This window comes from Equus quagga, chromosome 15 (assembly GCF_021613505.1).
Source record: "Equus quagga isolate Etosha38 chromosome 15, UCLA_HA_Equagga_1.0, whole genome shotgun sequence".
Lineage (NCBI taxonomy): Eukaryota > Metazoa > Chordata > Mammalia > Perissodactyla > Equidae > Equus > Equus quagga.
This window is the reverse complement of record NC_060281.1, coordinates 24,709,969-24,728,858: the sequence shown is the minus strand read 5'-3', so window position 1 is coordinate 24,728,858 and position 18,890 is coordinate 24,709,969. Positions and strand designations below refer to the sequence as shown.

At 52.4% G+C, this 18,890-nt stretch overlaps 2 protein-coding genes across 9 annotated transcripts in view; one reads left to right on the top strand and one right to left on the bottom strand.

The window, feature by feature from the left end:
- DAAM2 (dishevelled associated activator of morphogenesis 2) overlaps positions 1 to 4,335 on the top strand; it is a 105,013-nt gene extending 100,678 nt beyond the window's left edge. For all 6 annotated transcript variants that reach the window (XM_046640213.1, XM_046640214.1, XM_046640216.1 and 3 more), the window contains 2 exons: positions 798 to 968; positions 1,299 to 4,335. In XM_046640213.1, coding sequence (XP_046496169.1) covers positions 798 to 968; positions 1,299 to 1,520 — 393 coding nt within the window. In that variant the 3' untranslated portion in view covers positions 1,521 to 4,335. The remainder of the gene's footprint in view (positions 1 to 797; positions 969 to 1,298) is intronic.
- A 579-nt stretch (positions 4,336 to 4,914) lies between these two features.
- Positions 4,915 to 18,890, bottom strand: part of MOCS1 (molybdenum cofactor synthesis 1) — a 38,513-nt gene continuing 24,537 nt past the window's right edge. Inside the window, exons 4-11 of one of the 3 annotated variants that reach the window (XM_046640218.1) lie at positions 15,540 to 15,704; positions 13,353 to 13,414; positions 12,893 to 13,004; positions 12,362 to 12,474; positions 11,758 to 11,868; positions 9,022 to 9,142; positions 8,457 to 8,504; positions 4,915 to 6,481 (exon numbers count right to left, since the gene is read on the bottom strand). In XM_046640218.1, coding sequence (XP_046496174.1) covers positions 5,721 to 6,481; positions 8,457 to 8,504; positions 9,022 to 9,142; positions 11,758 to 11,868; positions 12,362 to 12,474; positions 12,893 to 13,004; positions 13,353 to 13,414; positions 15,540 to 15,704 — 1,493 coding nt within the window. In that variant the 3' untranslated portion in view covers positions 4,915 to 5,720. Of the gene's footprint in view, positions 6,482 to 8,441; positions 8,505 to 9,021; positions 9,143 to 11,757; positions 11,869 to 12,361; positions 12,475 to 12,892; positions 13,005 to 13,352; positions 13,415 to 15,539; positions 15,705 to 18,890 lie in introns of all 3 variants that reach the window. The other 2 variants (XM_046640220.1, XM_046640219.1) reach the window with 2 other exon arrangements.

Below are 18,890 nucleotides of genomic sequence, written 5' to 3'. Positions count from 1 at the left end.
CAGCCCAGGGTTTGTGGATTTGGATCCTGGGTGCAGACCTACACACTGCTCATCAAGCCATGCTGTGGCAGTGTCCCACATACAAAATAGAGGAAGATTGGCACAGATGTTACCTCAGGGAAAATCTTCCTCATGCAAAAAGAGGAAGATTGGCAATGGACGTTAGCTCAGGGCCAATCTTCCCCACCAAGAAAAAAAAAGTAGGTTGTCATTCAGGAGGTTTGGGCTGGGGCCTGAGAGTCAGCATTTCTCACAAGCTCCCAGGAGATGCCATGCTCCTGGTCCATGGAGCACAGTTTGAGTAGTGAGGTCTGTTTTAGAGGATTCTGAGTGTGTTGAATTAGGGCTGGCAGCTCTCAATAAAAGTCAGAAGTTCTATATTATCCCCATTTTACAGATGAGGAAACTGAGGCACAGAGGGGTTAAATAACTAGCCCAATAACTATATGACTTCTGAGGTCCTTTTGAGTTCTCACCGGGCAGTTCCTGACCTTAAGAAGTGCTTCTCAAGGGCTGTAGCTCCTGATCCCATCCCCATACCCTAACAGACTGAGGTGACTCTGGGCAGCCTCTGTCAGCTGGCTTGGAACCCTCCCCTCCGCAGGGTGTCAGCCTCAAGCCTTTCCTTCAGCCTCCCTATGCTGCTGACAATGGGGTCTCCCCCTCTAGCCCTGCCCCTCATACCAAAGGTTCCAGCCTTAGACTGGGCTCTGCTCTGGCTGGAACCCAGCCAATCCCATGGGCAGAGCCCACCATGCTTGGCGGTGACTCTCCTCCACCCCTTCTCCCCCGAACAGTTCTCCAAGGCCCTGATGCACTTTGGGGAGCACGACAGCAAGATGCAGCCAGATGAGTTCTTTGGCATCTTTGACACCTTCCTGCAGGCCTTCTCGGAGGCCCGGCAGGACCTGGAGGCCATGCGGAGGAAAAAGGAAGAGGAGGAGCGGCGGGCGCGCATGGAAGCCATGGTGAGGGGGCAGGGCGTGAGGGAGAGCCCGGTGCAAGTGGGATGCTACTAGCGGCAGGGGTGGCGGGGAAGGGTTGGAGTGTGCGAGGGGCTGTAGGGGCTGACCTCAGCCCCACAGGGAGAGAGCAGTGTGATGGGGAGGCACGGGCTCCCGGGGAAGAACGAAGGCAAGGCCAGTTAGTAAACAAGAGTCTTGAGCATCGAGGTGCACAGTGGAGCAGTCAGCCCCTGCTGGGGAGGGCGTGTGTTTGTAAATTGGACAGTGAGTGGCTGCTCTGGCCTCAGCCCATCCCTGGGTGCCAGCCTCTCTCCCTCCCTTTTCACCCTCCAGCTGAAGGAGCAGAGGGAGCGGGAACGGTGGCAGCGGCAGCGGAAGGTCCACGCCGGCAGCACGCTGGAGGAGGGAGGCGAGTTCGACGACCTGGTGTCGGCCCTGCGCTCAGGGGAGGTTTTTGACAAGGACTTATGCAAGCTGAAGCGCAGCCGCAAGCGATCGGGGAGCCAGGCATTGGAGGTCACCCGGGAGAGGGCAATCAACAGGCTGAATCATTGACCTGGGGCCTGGCCACCGTGGGAGGCGGGGAGACAGGGATGGACCGAGAGGGGCTGAGGGGAGGAGGCCATGATGCTAAACAACTTGGTGCTCGGTTCCTGGCCCTGGGCTGGGTCCCAGGGGCAGGCTGTGTGGCAGGACCAGGTCTCCCCACACTTACCTGAAAGGGCTCCCCTGCTCTCTTCTTCCCATTGTTCTTTCTGCATCGGGGCCTTCAGGGGTCACTCTGAGGCTGCCTTGGACATCCCTGGCCAGCCTGCCTGAAGGGGCCCTGCTCCCCGTCCCCAAGCATGGGCACCCACGCTGGCACAGAACTGTTCCAGAGCTAGACTAGAGTGGTCCACGGACCTTGTCCGGATTTCATGTGCAGTGGGAGTAACAGTGGGGTGAGCCCCCTGAGAGCCAGGTTGAGAATCCAGGCTCCCATCCCTCAAGAGGTGGCTTAATGGAACATTGATCTGGGGGCAAACTTTCCTCTTGGATGGAAAAGGAAGAGGCATTATGTATTCTAGCTAGGAATGTCCCAGAAAAACTAAAACACACTGGGAGGATGATGCAGGGACCAAGTCATCAGGACAGAGTGGCAGTGCCCGTTTCCTTCATCACAAGTCCGTTGGCCCCACCTCTTGCATGTCCTAAGCCTCCCTCCCTCCCTTTCCTGTGCCACCGCCATCCATCTACTAATCCAGAAGCCCAGAAAACTCACCTTTGGGTTCACATGAGCATGGCTTACTATCAGGTACTTGATGAATCTGGTAAGGGAAGGGGTTCAAAAGAGACCCCACTCAACACACCTCACGCCTTGGGCATAGGGACCCTGGAACAAAACTCTCTCACCTCCCCAGTACAGCCAGACCACTGTCTTGAAGTGAGACAGTGACCTCACATGTTGGCTAGGGGTTCCCCACAGCCCCTCACCAGAGGGCAGCACTGGAACGCCCAGGTGCACACTAGGGCTTCCTGGTCCAACACTTAATGTTACTCAGACCCCAAACTCTTTCTCTGATATCTGCCTCAAGAGTAGAAGCCACAGTGACCTCCCGTTCTGTCCAGGCTGCAGGAGACCACATCAAACTATGTGTGTCTGGCTGAGGCTGGCCCTGGGGCATCAGGTCCTGAGAGGGTCCTAAGGGACAGAGCTGCCCTCTGCATTTAAATGCCATCTCTGAGGGTGTCTCCTCCTCTGAGGCATTCAGACTAGGGCCAGTGCAGGCAGGGGAGGCTGGGAATGCACTCCTGAAGGAGCCAAGGGGGGAAGGTTGAAAGGGGGCTTCAGCCCCCCATCTCTGGTACCCAATTTCGTTCTTCAGCCTGACTTCCAAGGGGCCCATTCTGGTCCTCCTGTCCATTCCCACCTTCCATTCTGTCCGTCTTGAGCTGTCCTGGGGGGGTGGGGGTAGGGAGAGCAATGGGGCCGGTAATGGCTGTGTCTAAAAGTTTTCTGTCTTCTAAAAGAAGGGAGGTGAGGTCAACTCCATCAAGTCTTATTTTCAAAACATTTCCTCCCACTAGAATTGACCTTCCATCCTCTGTGTCTGTGAGACCAGCCTCAACCTTGCTCCTTGCCCTTCCATCCTCCTACCCTTTCCTTTATGCTTCTCACCTTCCAAGCTACTTCTCCAGCTCAGGGTTTTTGCCAGTGGAGAGACTGGTGGGCTGGGCCAACTCTTCAGCTGCCTGTCTTTTTCCTGCATCAGATTCCTAGGGGTGGGACCATAGTAGCTGCAGGGGAAGAAACACAGGGTTTGTGAGCCCAGCACGTGTGTTGGTTTGAGGGGGAGGGATCTGAGCAAATGCAAGCCTGGCCAAGACAGGTGTGAAGAGGCCATCCTGGAGTCCAGGTGAGGGCAAGATGAAGGCTTCCAGGAAGAGCAACTGCAGAGAGCTGTGTTACACCCATCTGAACACCCAAGAGCCCTCGCCACAGGACGCTGGCATTGGGATGATGGAAAGGTTGTGGGTGGGGTCTCTGAAGGCTGGCCGGACTGAGGTCAACCTTAATCCACAGGGGAGGGCTCCACTTCTACCCAACAGGCACGTCCAAATCCTGGCATTCCCACCCACCATGCATGACTGGATGCGCACCAGGAAAGACAGAATACGGAAGCTGTTCAAGATGCATTGGATCCGCAGAAAAGCAGTTTGGTTTAACTGTTTACAGAGGACACATATATTGTTCCTGGGCTCAGGCTTCTCACCCTCAAAGAGTTTTCCTTTTCTATTTATTATTTTCTAGATCTGGCTGGTGGCTCTGGCACCAGACACCTTGTAGCCAGATCTCCAACAGTGCCTTGCACCATGGACCATCAAGGCTGACTCCGCAATGGCTGAGTTGGTCCTTGACGTGCTACCTGTTTACGCCTGTTGTATCTGTTCCTTGGTCTTTCCCCAGTACCCTTCTCACCCCTCCTGCCACCTTCAGGTGAATTCCTCCAGCTGTCTAACTTTGTGTCCAATGTAGAATTCAGTTAACTATTGTAACCTGTCCCCTTCTCAGCTGCAGCGCCCACTCCTCCTCCCCCGTGATGGAAGGAAGGCATGTTTAAGGCAGCGGGAGAAAATTCTCCAGGTAGATGGGGAAGGGTCTGGTCCAGGCTCTCCCCATCCCCACCCCATTTCCACCAAGTGGGGAGCAGTGACCATCTCCCCTCACCTCCACCCAGGGCCATCTTCATACCAAGGCTGCTCTCACCAGCTGTCTCAGACCACAGATGAGGCTAATGTACAAAATCTGCAGCGTCCTTTTTACCTGCACCTTTTTTATAAGAATATATTGTAATACTAAAAAATATTAAATCCATACCATCCCCATCCAGCCTGCCTTGAAACGTGTGCCTTCTTCCCTTGAGGGGACTTGAGGTGTGCTGGGGAGCAGGCACATCTGGTGTGTTGCAGCCAGCTTGTACCAGCTCTGAGCGTGCCAACTGTTAGATTTTCAGGAATTTTGCAAGCCAGTTCATGTCGTATGGTAGCTTGAAATCGGCCAGAGTTTGTTTAACCACCTGCTCTGGGGAGAAGACAAAGCCATTTGCCAGCAAACCTGGGTGTAGGGCAGAGGGGAGGCAAGCAGGGGTGCCACTGAGGATGGCCCTAAAGAAGCCTAGCCATATTAGAGAACCCAGCAAACGAGTCCAGTGTTTGAGGGTGTGCATATGGGAGCCTCTGATTGCACCGTCCCAATCTGATACAGGCAGTGAGCTTCGGACACCCCCACTGGACAGTTTTACTGTAGATGGTGCCCCCCCCCCCCCACACTACCTTCTCCCACAGGGAGGACGGAGAATATGTGTCTCTCCTCTCCTCCTCCCCCAGGGCAGTGGGCTTTGGGATGGGGTTGAGGGGTGGGCATGAAATTGGAGCAGCTCGGTGCCCTCTGCACAGACAGTCCTCACTCTTGCATCTCCAAAGTTGGCATCGTGGCTTTATTTGTGTGCTGTGAGGGTGAAGGCAATCTTCGACTTTTTTTTTCCCTGATATGTTCCGGAATAAAGGGGTGTGGGTAGTGGGTGGGACGGCAGTGTGCAGGTGGGATGTGTGGTTGGTCAGGAGTCCTCAGGGCTGCGGCCCACGTGTATGTCCTGTTTAGCAGGAGGGAGCCAGCAGGATGGTGCAATTGTTAAGTGAAAGCCTGCAAGTCTGGTGGGGGACAGGCTCAGGCAAAGGAGGGACTAACTGGCTCTTTCAAAGGAGGGACAGGAGGGATGGGATGGGCAGGCTGTGGCTCCACAGACTCGGGAAGGGAAGCTGCTGAGAAGTTGTGACACATTCTAATGCAAGCTTTTTTCCCTCCTCAAAGTGGGTTCCTCTGCTTAATGAGCCCTTATTCTCTTCCCCAGGGAAGTAGGAGAAGAGAAAACTCACAATGAGAAGTGGAAGTTATAGGCTGCACATCTGCAACTGGTTGTCTGAAATAGTGCACAGATAACCCAATGTGTCTTTTTGGTTATCTAGCATTGCTTGCTGCAATGCCCTCCCATGACCTGAGTGTCCAGGAAGGCTGAGGGCCTGCTGGTTTCCTCTCTGAATAAAGAGAACCCCACAGGGCACTGTAAATCATCCAGCAGGAGGAACTGGCTGACCTTCGGTTCCTACTGTGAAGGCAAACAGTAACAGGCCGAAAGGAACTTGACATCTGTCTCTTGACCCAAATTGCATCCCATCGCATGATCTGGCTGCGCCATGGGTGAGGGGGCAGGAGCTCTAAGCCCGATGGAAGTTCCCCCGCTGACCCCCAGTCTTGCTGATGAGCTTGATCTCCCCCAACATGATGTCCCTGCTGACAGCCTTGCACATATCATACAGGGTGAGGGCGGCCACAGCAGCTGAGGTCAGGGCCTCCATCTCCACCCCAGTGGGGCCCCGAGCCCGGCAAGATGCCTGGATCACCACGGCATGGCGTGTGCTGTCCAGCTCCAGCTGCACCTGGACGTGGCTCAGGGCCACATGGTGGCACAGAGGAATCAGCTGACTGGTCAGCTTGGCTGCCTGGATGCCAGCCAGCTGGGCTACCACCAAGGCGTCTCCCTTCTTTAGCTGGTTCTCTTGGACGAGCTTGAAGGCCACAGGCCCCAGGAGGACCATGGCTGAGGCCACAGCCACCCGCTCTGTGTCTGGCTTCTGGCCCACATCTACCATAGCTGCCCGTCCTTCGGTGTTCACATGGGTTAGCTGGTCCGAGGTTGGCAGGGGTCCTGAGTGTGTGGCAGGAGCGGGGGACACTGGGCTAAGGCACTTTGGATTGGTAGCTGAGTCTCGGTGGGAACTGTAGTGTCTCTGAAGGGAGCCAGACCCCAGCCACCACTGGGCGAGGGGAGGGATCTGGGGGACCCGGCATCCTTTCCACAATGTTGCCACCTGGTTGGAGAAACTCATTCTGTGTCTCAGATCCTGAACACGGAGGGGGTCCCAGGAGGAAAGGCTCAGAATGGCTGGTGGGGAATCTTGGAGCATCAAAAATAACTCTGGAAGGACAGAGAAAAAAGACTAAGTCCAAACGGTAAGTCTTTCTCCCACCTCTTCCCCCAACCTTTTCCCTACCCCACCTCGAGCTCTCTCTCTCAGACTGGGGAAAGAGGAATGAAGAGCAAAAAGCATAGCGAGAAGAGAGGAAATAGAAGCTATACAGATAGAAAGTCCCCAGAATACAGGTTTGCAGCCCTTCTGACCAGGTGTGACACAGGGCAATGGCCCCACCAGTTTCCAACTGTCCTGCAGTGGTGGTGTGGGGGTACTCCTTGGCTCCCCTCCTCACAAAAACTCTCTTGTTGCCAAAATTCTCTTAAGAAAACCTAAGCTCTAAAGACTGAAGCCTGGATATGATGACCTCTCCACGGCCCTTCATTTCCTAAAACTACAGTGAGGTTCAGCCTGAGTTATCAATCAGTTACTTTCATCTTCACGTCCTCTATGAAGAGTTTACAGTTAAGGATATAGTTTATACACAATATACTAAGGGGGCTATTTAATCTATTGAAACATGGTCTTTTAAGTCCCCTCAAGCACAGGAGAATGCACACAAAGTGACAAGTGGATGCAAATGGTCCCAAGGGCCTTGAGAACCTTGCGGGCTCTTGTTACTCAAACAGTGGTCCAGGGACCAGCAGCACTAGTACGTCTGAGAACTGTTGGAGATGCAGAATCCACCCCAAATCTGAATCTGAAATAATAAGACCCCCATGTGATTCATAGGTACATGGAAGTCTGAGAGCCCTATCGCAGGCAACTCTTGGTTTCATAGAAACCAGACTAGTTTAGTTACTCTGTATCTTCGAAAGTAATAATATTCCTTACGAAGCAAAGAAGTCTCCCAACTTGCAGCTTTCCATCATGCTCTGGGCCCCCTACTTCATTAATGTCAGAGGTACAACCTCCCTTCTAGGGGGACCATCAAGGCATCCTCACTCCCTGGCCATCAAAGTGTGTCAGTGTGGATCAAGGTCCAACAAGAGGACTATGATGCTGGAGGTGGGAGGAGAAGAGAGATGATGGTTTTCTTCCCAATGGAGTGCTTTGGGGAGCAGCCTTTCCATCTGTGGGTGGCTGGGGTGCAAGGGTGGTCCTCGGGCTGTCTGTGGCCCACTCCAGCCTGCTTCCCTCTGGGCCACTGCACTCACTCAGCTCCAACCTCTGGAGGAAAGAATTCCTTCCCTTAGTTTTTCTCACTGCTTTCTCTCGTCCAGTGGTACAGTTCAGAGGCCCAGATCTAGCTGTGGCCAGGGCGAGTGAGGCGTCACCTGCTCTAGTCTGCGTATCGTGCCAGAGGGGTAACAGCATCCCTAAAGCTCGTGGACTAGCTCAGTTCTCCAGGGTCAAGCCCACATATGGCTTTATTAAAAACGTGTTTTGTTTGAAACATCCAATGCACATGAAAGATGCCCTGTGCATATAAGCTCCCAGGAGTTAAAGAATTAGCAAGCTGAGACCCTGGCTGCTTCCTCCCTGGAAAAATGAGTAAGATTCTTAGCTTGCTGCCTCTGGCTCTGCCTGGCACAGAAGCAGAACAACACCTTACAGGTGCTAATGGTCCAGAGACATGCATGGACTAGCCCACACGACAGAGGGAAAGGGACGCCTGTGATCGTTTCTAACCTGGGAGGTTCTAGAGCTGAGGACAAGCTCTCAGTCTTAACCAGGAGCTCCATTCTCTGGGAACAACTAACTTAGTGATCATAAATCTGGAGGACTTCCTGCCCCGATTTCTGGTGAGACAGAATGATGATTTCTGTGGCATGGACAGTGGGGGAGCCGTGGATGGGGAAGAGAAGTAGCAGTCAAGGCTTGAAAGGGTTAGAAAAGATGAAGGAGGTTTATAAGAAAAATAAGGATGAGAACATCAGGATGAAATGCAGGATCTGGGGGTGCCGTATGGCAAGGGCCCCACCCCATGGGAACCTCCAACGACAAGGGTGAGTGGTTACGTACTGATGGATCACCCACCGATGAGGATCATGGGCCGGTTCTTCATCTGGGAAATATTGAACATGCCTGGGGTAAGGGAAAGACGGGGAGGGAGAGGAGAGAAAGAGGGCAGGGAAAGGGGAGTTCACTGAAACCAGCAATGGACAAGGTGGTATGACAACCCAGGGACATGCACTCACCTCCGTGCACCCACACAGAGCCCCCTGTACCCGCAAGGTCCTGGGCCCATGACAGAACAGTCTGTGGACACCCAGGACCCCACCCTCCCTGATAGAAGACAATGTGCGGGATGAGAGAGAGGCAATGGCACCCCCTTCCCCCCACCCAATAGAACAGCCCAAGAGAATTCGGGGTCCCCTCTCCTGTGCAGTCTGTGCTATGCCAACTTCCCCTGGGAAGGCGAACCATCACTGCATCCCGGTCTAGAGGTCCAACCGGAGGGACTGGGAGTGAGGACAACACTGAGTCCCACTGGCTCCAGGCCAGGCCTTCCTTTGTCCTCTCACCTCATAACTACGGCCCTCCCTCCTGACAATGGCCCACCCCACTATCCAGCCTGGCCTGCTCCACCCCTGCCCCTTACCTGCATGCTGCTGCTTCTTCCTGCCCACGGCAGCCCCGATGATTCTCAGCAGCTCCTCCTCGGAGGCCCCGGCCCGCAGGTGATCCCGTAGAGAGACTTCTGAGTTCCCAAAGAGGCAGACCTGCAGGGGGTCACCGTGGGGGTAAGGACAACATGCCTCCTGGGTCCCTGGGCCTTGGCCCCCCAACTCTGAGCAGCCAGCCCCATCCCTACAGTCCTCCATGGGCTGAGCGCCAGTGCCCAGGCCTCCCACGGGTGGGTCACACTGAAGGCAGGGCTTCCAGCAATGAGAGGCAGAAGGCGCCGGATGGAGGAGTCAGACAGGCTGGAAGGGCAGGAAGCAAAATCAGACATCCTGAGGCCTCTCTGTGACTCATGGTCACGTTTCCTTCAGCTCGTAGAGTGTGCTTTAAAAGTTTAATAGTTACCAATAGAAACAGCACACAAAAATCCAGATCCACACCTTCTCCTGAGACATTCCATGGAACGGCCTCTGTCGCCTTGAGAATGGACCCCAATCAGTTGGAACTAGCCCTGGCAGTCCCCTCCAGACATGGCATGCACATCCCATTTCACCTCAGTCCCCTCCTGGTCCCTTCACTCATGGACATCACCTGCCTGTCCCTGCACCTACTCCGGTTTGTGAGCCCTGACAGGTGGTGGAACAGCAGAGGGCTGGTGGGCATGGCATCCTGAGGTCACTCAAACTTGACTCAACGCTCCCTAGCTTCTGTGAGAGGCTGGGTGCTCTGGGCGGGCTCAGGGATGGGTGAGGCAGTCCCAGAAAGCAGGTACCTACCATCCTCCCACAAAACCTTATAAAGTACCTACTATGTGCCAGCTGTGTACAAGGCGCCATGGACACAGAGACAGAAGAACATTCGAGAAGCCACTGATGGCAGAGACTACCAGAGAAGAAACCTAAGCAGAAGGTCGACCTATTTCATGGTGCTGGTTAGTGCCCATTCCTTGTTCCCCCACGAGGCCCCAGGTCCACTCTCTGCCCCAGGAGGGCCCCCTATGGATGCCACCTTCTGGGCTCCCCTCCAGCTGGCTTCTGCCTGGGTTTGGCTGACAGCAGATCAGAGAATGAGAGGAAAGGAAGGTCGGGCGTTTCCCCCTGCTTCCTCCCTGCTCTGATGTCTCCCACAATGGCTGCTTCCCTCAACTCCAGCACCAACCAGGTGACCACTCCGCCAGGCTCCAGCTCTCATGGGGCCCAGTGACACCCCTCCTCCCCAGGGGTGGGGACAGCTGTTGGCTGCTGCTCATCAAGTGCTTCAACACCCCTTATAGGTCCCGTTAACTGTGCACTATACATAGCCTTGTCATTACATTCTCTTTAGAATCCCACCTGCCGTTTCCCACAGGGGCCCTGACTGATGCAGATACCACCCACAGTCTAGGTCAATTCTACAACCAGCCAAGAAAACAAGAAAAATCCCCTAGCTTTTTTTTTTCCTTCTTCTCTTCAAAGCCCCCCAGTACATAGTTGTATATTCTAGTTTCAGGTCCCTCTAGTTGTGGCATGTGGGACGCCACCTCAGTATGGCTTGATGAGCGGTGCCATGTCTGCACCCAGGATCCGAACCAGTTAAACCCTGGGCCGCCAAAGTGCAGCGCCAGAACTTAACCATTCAGGCACGGAGCGGGCCCCACCCCAGCTTTTAAAACTACTGAATGGTCCCTTTTGGATGTCAGACTTGATGTATCTAAACACAATGCACCATCCCCACCCTCCCCACTCCCCAGTCCTAAACAGCCCCAAAGTGACTGGCCACCTGGATGCTTTCTCTCCCCACACCTGCATTACCACGTGCTTTCATCCCTCCTTCCTACGCTTACCTGACACTCTCACATATTTAGAACATCTCTAAATGGCCATCTAATAGGTCCTCCTGTTTCCAAATTCAGCCTGTGGGTTATTCTCCTAAAACATGAATCGGGGATCCTGTCTCCCCCTTGTCCGGAAACTGCACAGTGCCCCACTGTGCACAGAACACACCCTGTACCCTTTATCAGGGCACTCAAGCCCTCTACAACGGGGTCTCCCATATCTGACTTTAATCTGCCTTGGCCAAATAGCACGAACCCCAGATAAGCAGCCCTCCCCCACTTCTCCTCCTCCACCCATTCTCAAGGCTTACCAAGGTCCGCAATGTACTCCCTCAAGGCCCGCCACTCTACGGCCCATCCAGCCACTCATCTGACAAAGAATCAGGGGCTGCCAAGCATCAGCTCTTTGTTTGGTCTTACCATGAGCCTTCAGGCCCCCACAGGAAACAGCACCTCTGGGCCTCCTTCACATCCCCCACAGCACTGAACACACAGTGCGTGCTGATTAGATATGAGTAACCGATGCTGGTTTCAGAGCGGAGACCCTGGCCTGGTGGATGGGGCCAACCAGGGTGGGGGTAGGGAAAGTGCACAGTGATCCTCCCTTTTCCCCCCGCCCCCTCCCCTCTGGTAGCACCGAGGGCCGGAAAGTAGCTCCCAGGCTCCCAATCAACTGGACGCTTCTTCAGGGACCCAAGGAAGGAAGGAATCAGTGACATTTCCACAGGGACCAAGAATTCACCTTTACCTACTGCTCCCATGATCCCCTAAACCTGACACTATTTCACATACCACCCTGGGTGCCCTGCTGGTCTCCCCTCCAATCAAGGGGTGCAGGTGGAAAGAGAGATTCAGAACACAGAGGTGGCAAGGGGGCCTCAGGGGGACAGGGCCACTCACCTTGAGGTTGCCATCAGCTGTGATTCGTAGCCGGTTGCAGGTCCCACAGAAATGCTCTGACATGGACGTGATGAAGCTGACCTGGCCTCGGAAGCCAGGGATTTTAAAGGCCTGAGGGTTGGGGGAAGGACAGTGGAGGGGATGGGATGGGTGGCTGAGCCCCAGCTCTCACCCCACAGCCCTCTTCCCGAGGATCCCCGTGGAAGGCAGTACCCAAGGCCCTCAGACAACAGAAGACTCCAGTAGGAGGGATGACCTGAGCTTTCTGCCTGCACCTGGCCTACCCGAAAGGACACCTGCTAAGAATACAGGAACCTGAGGGCACCACGTCCAGAAAAGGCCACATGGGAGAGCAGGACAAGTGCCCCTCCGGCACTTACTGGAGTGTGTCCTACAACAAGTTAATTTCTTAACCCCCGCCCCACACTGAACCTGCTTCTTCCTCCACAAGGCAGGGAGGCTGTTGTGATGGTGCCGTAATGCTTCCCGCTAAATGGTATGGCCCTGCATCGCTGCATTCTCATCTCAGTGCAACCACTGCCAGCTCTCCAGTCCTAGGGTGGAGACACCACCTGCCTCCCAGCCCCACCCTCCTGTCCCCAACCTTGGCTGTGCTGGATTCCTCCTTGGGCAGCTTCTCCAGCTCCGGCCACTGCTGCCGGAGAGTGTCCAGCATCTCCTTGTAGCTGACCATCTTCCTGAAGTTCCACTTGTTGCCTGTGTTGGGTTGGGAGCTACTGAGTCACAGAGCTGCAGGGGCCCAGGGTCTTCAAGTCCATTCTCCCACATGGCCCAGGAATCAGTTCTCCTGCCTCTTGGGCGAGAGGTCAGGATGCCCTGCCTAAACGGGGGATCACATCACACCCATGCTGGATCCTGAGAAGCCTCCGAGGCTGCATCACAGGCCTAGCCTGGTGCCTGCCCAGGCCCCTCCCCACCATCCCTGGAGAAATTCCTACACACATGGCAGAGCTCCAGGGTCAGCAGCACCCACAGGGTGAGCCAGACCTTGCCCGCCCCATTCAACCCTTCCCAGGGTCCTCAGCAGCCCCCGGCCATGCTCTCAGCGTGGCCCTGGCCTGGCTCTGTCGACAGGCCCCTCCCTCCCCTTCCGTCCCCTGACCCCATCACTGACCATCAAAAGGCATGTACTCTATGAAGCGCACGTCCAGGGGGAGTCCCTTGGTTAAGGCCACAAAGTTCAGGAGCTCGTCCTCGTTCAGGCCTCGCATCACCACACAGTTCACCTGGCCGGGGAACAAAGGGCCATAAGGGCTGTCCCCCTCCCGTTCTTTTGTAGGGATGACCTTTGGGGGGCTGACACCTGCACAGACTCTCCACTGGAGGTCCCATTCCTTGCCTCTCCCCCTAATTCTCCTTTGGTTGGGGCATTCCATGCAGTCACTGGTTTTCTCCCCTCTCTTGTGGGGGTGGGGGCAGGGTTGGATGCAGCAGGCAAGGAAGGGGTGAGGGGCACGCTGTAGCTGCAGTGGCCAGGGCTGGGAGCTGTCATGGCACCAGGAGCTGGCAGTAGAAGGCCCAGCCAGGGTGGAGGGGGCAGGAAGTCGGGGGTCAGCCGAGCGGCATGCCCTCACCTTCACAGGGTTGTAGCCCAGCTCAATGGCCTTGTGGATGCCCTCCATGACCTTGTGGAAACCTGTGGGGAGGGAGAGAAGGAAGGGTCCAGGCGCGTACCCCCTCCCCCTGCCCCCTCACACCCACAGGGGAGCACCAGAGCTAGGAGGAGCCTGGGAGACCACGGGGTCCAGGACCAGGTAGTAAACATTTTAGGCTTTGCAGGCCTAATTGAGGATATTATGGAGGTACGTGTCATAAAGATTTCATGGACTAAGTTTGGAATATGATAATAACTGAGCATAATTTTTTGTGACATAGCGCTACAAGGAGAATGGAAGAATGGAATTCTTTTTGCAGGGATAACACTTTGCTTAATTTGTTAACACATTAACATAATTAATGTTCCCTATCATTGAACTGATTGCAAATGTTCTCTGCAAAATCCATTCTTGGCTTGCAGGCTGTGGGAAAAACAAGGCACCGGGCTGGATTTGGCTGGTGGGCTGTAATGTGCCAACCCTGTGAACCCTCTCAGAGTCTAGAGGGGAAACTGAGGCCCAGAGAGAGGCAGTACCCTGCTAGAACCCTCACACCCTGTGTTTCAGAAGGCAGGTTTCCTGACCCTGTCAGGGCTTGCTCCTCGACAGTCCGTCCGTTCATTCACTCTACATATGCTCACCAGGCACCTACTCGGCGCAGCTGCTGGGCCAGGGCTGGCGAGCGATTACTAAGGGTGTGGTTCTCACCTATCTCTGTGGTTAACCCACAGCAAACGTGATCCCACGCTGGCTTCTCCTCACCCCCAGCTCACTCATGCATCCAAACATTTCAGCGCCTACTGCATGCCGGCCCCACCCATCTCCCCCAGGACTGCACAGCCTGGTGATCATGTGTGGTTCACAGCTGGGACGGCACCTGAGAGAGGGTGGCCCAGTGATGGCCTCTGTGGTTTCCTGGTGGCATTTTTGGATGGCCGAGCGAGGGAGGGCAAAGCGAGGGAAGTGCAGCTTTTCCATCAAATGATCTAGAAGTTTCTCTTCTGTAAAGCACTCTTCCTCCAAAAGGAGGTGGTGGACACAGGAGTATGAGTGGAAAGGCAGATCTGACGTTAGGATAAACTGTCTCCAATCCTCAATCCAGGAAGGGAGACAAGGAGGTACGGAGTGTGTGTGTGTGTGATGCCCGCAAACACACCCTCCACTTTCCCACCTCAGAGCCCTCACCGGGCCTTGACTGACGTTCCCTCTCAGAGTGAGTTTCCTTGATCCAAATCCCCTCCTCAACCCAGTTCCTCAAGGGCCAGTGTCCACGCCTCCTCCTTGAAGCCCTCCTAGTCCTCCCCTGCTAGGAGTTCTCTCTCCCTCTCTGCAGCACTTTCATTGACACCACAAGCAAAGCTGGCCAGCGACATCACACCTTTTGACCCTTAGAAGTCTGTAAGGCAGGGCAATGTCCTGTGTCTCTCTGTCCTCGCCACAGCACCTGGAGCAGCCCTTTACAGGCAAGGACTCCATGGGTGCTTCCTCAGCACACAGATGGGTGTAAACAGGGAGTCACACCCTGGTGCGAGAATCTCTGCCCCAACATGAGGCCCACGGCCCAAGAGACACTGGGGGAAGGTTGGTCTAACGAGACCTGGGGCTCGGGGCTGCTCTCTCTCCCCACCTCCAGCCTCCGTGCTGAAGCTCAGCAGGTGTGCTTGCTGCAGCGGGTGAAAGAAGAGGCTTATATCCAGGATGGACATGGAGCATCACTGGGGGCACGGGGGCCCCACCTGCCAGTGCTCGCCCTGACTCTGGCATCTCAGGGCAGTTGCTTCCACCCTGGGCTCCCCACATTTCCTCAGAGCTCATTATGGGGTGACCAACGCATCCCAGTTTGCCAGGGACCATCTTGGTTTTAAAACTGAAAGGCCTGTGTTCTGGAAATCCTCTCAGCCCTGGGCAAACTGGGCGCAGGTAGAGAGAGGTTGGGCACTCTAGTTCTTAACATCTGATTCCAAAATGTCCCCAAGGGTATGGCTACAGTGACGAGGGCCATTTGGTGAGGGGGAAGCGGGAGAAATAAAGGCCTAGGTTTATTTATAGCCCAGACACACAGAGGGAGGGACCAGGCCCCTAGCCTAGCACAGTCACCAGTCACACGCCCCCCAGCTACATGGGCCCTGGGAGGGACACCCTCCACTGTGTGCCACATCTGATCACCTTTCCTGCGGACGATGAACTCAAACTTGGCCGGCACCAGCGTGTCCAGGCTGATGTTGATGGCACTGAGACCAGCTTTCTGAAGCGAAGGCAGCAGCCGGGCTAGGTTGATGCCGTTGGTGGTGACACCGATGGTCCTCAGCCCTTCCAGCCGGTGGAGCTGGGCTGGAGAGAGAACAGGAGGGGGCGTCAGGCTGCTTGTTCTTGGTGACGCTGGGAGAAGAGCTGGAAGGAGATTCTGAGTCCCAAAGAGATGGACACAAAAGGGGCTCTCTGCGGACCTCTATTAATCAGGCTTAGCTTAACAAGAAACCTAAGAATAAAAACAACGATAAAAATAACCAAAAGATTAAACCCTGCGTGGTCACTCTGCTAGAGGCCCTGCTGAGGGCTCTGTGTGCCTGAGCCACTGAGGCCTCAACAGTGACCATCCTCATTTAACAGACAAGGAAAGGGAGGCGCAGAGAGATTAAGAAAAGCACTTAAAGTCACAGGGCTAGTAAGAAGAACAGCTGAGATTCAAATCCATGTGTACCTCACTCCAGGACTGTGCTCTTAATAACAACTCACGGGTCCTGATAGTCTGAATAATAGAAACAAAAAGTGTTTGAATGACATGCTAAACAGACTTCTCTATTCCACCAAAAATCCCCAGAAATAACAGAAGGATTAAAAAAGAATCCTTAATAGCATTAGAAGACAAGAAAGAATGTCTTCAACGGCCCAGAAAGGTGGAGAAATACTGAAAGAGAGAAAGCAGATGAGGATCAGATAGCCTGAGGAGACCACAGCCCAAAGCACACGCAGGAGGAGGTTCTGTACAAAGTGGGAGGGTAAGCAAACGCACCAAGCTTAGCAGTCACATAGCCAAGGAGTAGGAGGGTCCTTGGTTACGTCAAGGAGGTTGCCTGTCTGAGGAACTGTATTTGGACGTGCTGGGTAAGTCGGTTTCCCTCCCATCCCTATGAGCAGGGAGAAGGCAGCAGCTTTTACCCCAAGGCCAGGGCACTTAAGCTCACTGAAGGCGATGGGGCAGCCCAGAGCACCTGCTGACACTCAGGAGATATGGGAGCCCTGAAGCCCAGCAGGACCTCATATGCCTTCTCCACGACCTCAGGGACAACAGCATAAAGAGAAACAGCGTTGACAAACAGGCCAACAGAAGCCTTGGGCACTCAGATAAGTATATAGCCAAGCATCAGCAAACATTTAAGGAGAAGGCTGAGAAAGAAAGATACATTCCACAAGTAGAAAAATGAAAGAGGAAGGAGAAATGACAGAGATAAGAGAAGACAATTCTTTTAAAAATCAGAGTTAGATGAAAAAATCCTCAACAAAATATTAGCAAGGCCAATTCACCAACTCATTAAAAGGAGATCATACACTCTGATCAAGTGAGATTTATTCCAGGGATGCAAGGATGGTTCACCATCTACAAGATCAATGTGACACCACATTAACAAAATAAAGGCTTTTAAGTCATACAATCATCTCAATAGAGGTAGGAAAAGGTTTGACAAAATTCAACATCGATTCATGATAAAAACTCTCAACGAAGTGGGCATAGAAGGAATGCTCCTCGACATAATAAACGCCATATATGACAAGCCCACAGCTAACATCATACCCAGTGGTGAAAAGCTGACTTTTTCCTGTAAGATCAGGAACAAGACAAGATTGCCCACTCTCCCCACTTTTATTCAACATAGTATTGGAAATTTTTGCCAGAGCAGTTACACAAGAAAAAGAAATAAAAGTCATCCAAATCAGAAAGGAAGAAGTAAAACTGTCACTATTTGCAGATGACATATTATATATAGAAAATCCTAAAGACTCCAAAAAACTGTTAGAACTGATAAACAAATTCAGTAAAGTTGTAGGATACAAAATCAATATAAAAAAATCTGTTGCATTTACATACACTAATAACAAACTGTCAGAAAGAGAAATTAAGAAAACAATCCCATTTACAATTATGTCAAAAAGAATAAAATACCAGGAATCAATTTAGCCAGGCAGGTGAACGACTTGTACACTGTAAACTATCAGACACTGATGAAAGAAATTGAAGAAGCCACAGAATCAGTGCAATCTCTATCAAAATTCCAGCGGCATTTTTCACGAAAGTAGAATAATCCTAAAATTCGTATGGGACCACAAAAGATCCCAAATAGCCAGGACAATCTCGTGAAAGAGGAACAAAGCTGAAGGTATGCTCCCAGATTTCAAATTATATTATAAAACTATAGTAATCAAAACAGTATGGTACTGTAATAAAAACAGGCACATAGATCAACAGAACAGAATAGAAAGCCCAGAAATAAACCCATGTCTATATGGTCAATTAATTTACAACAAAGGAGCCAATAATATACAATGGGGAAAGGAAAGTCTTTTCAATAAATGGTGTTAGGAAAACTGGACAGCCACATGCAAAAGAATGAAACTGGACTGCTCTATTAACCATAAACAAAAATTAACTCAAAATGGATTACAGACTTGATCCGAAACCATAAAACTCCTAGAAGAAAACCTAGATGGTAGCTCCATGACATTTGTCTTGGCGATGATTTTTTGGATTTGACATGAAAGGCAAAGGCACCAAAAGCAAAAATAGACAAATGTGACTACATCAAACCATAAAACTTCTGCACATCAAAGGAAATCATCAAGAAAAAGACAACCTAGCAAATGGGATAAAATATTTGCAAATCATGTATCTCATAAGGGGTTAATACACAAAATATATAAAGAACTCATACAATCGCAAAAAAGTTAACAATCCAATTAAAAAATCGGTGGAGGATCTGAATAGACATTTTTCTAAAGAAGACACACAGATAGCCCACAGGTACATAAAATGATGCTCAACATCACTAATCATCAGGGAAATGCAAATCAAAATCACAGTGAGGTATCACCTCACGCCTGTTAGAATGGTTATCATCAAAAAGAGAAGATATAACAACTGTTGGTGAGGATGTGGAGAAAAGGGAACTCTTGTACACTGATAGTGGGAATGCAAATTGGTGTAGCCACTATGGAAAACAGTCTGAAGGTTCCTCAAAAAATTAAAAATAGAACTATCATGAGATCCAGCATTTCCACTTCTAAGTATTTATTAGAAGAAAACCAAAACACTAACTCAAAAAAGCCCTGTGCACCTCCATGTTCACTGCAGCACTATTTACAGTGGCCAAGACCTAGAGTGATCTAAATGTCCATCTATGGACGAATGGATAAAGAAAACGCGATATGCATACACAATGGAATATTATTCAGCCATAAAGAAGAATGAAATCTTGCCATTTGAGACAGTATGAATGGACTTTGAGGGCATTATACTAAGTA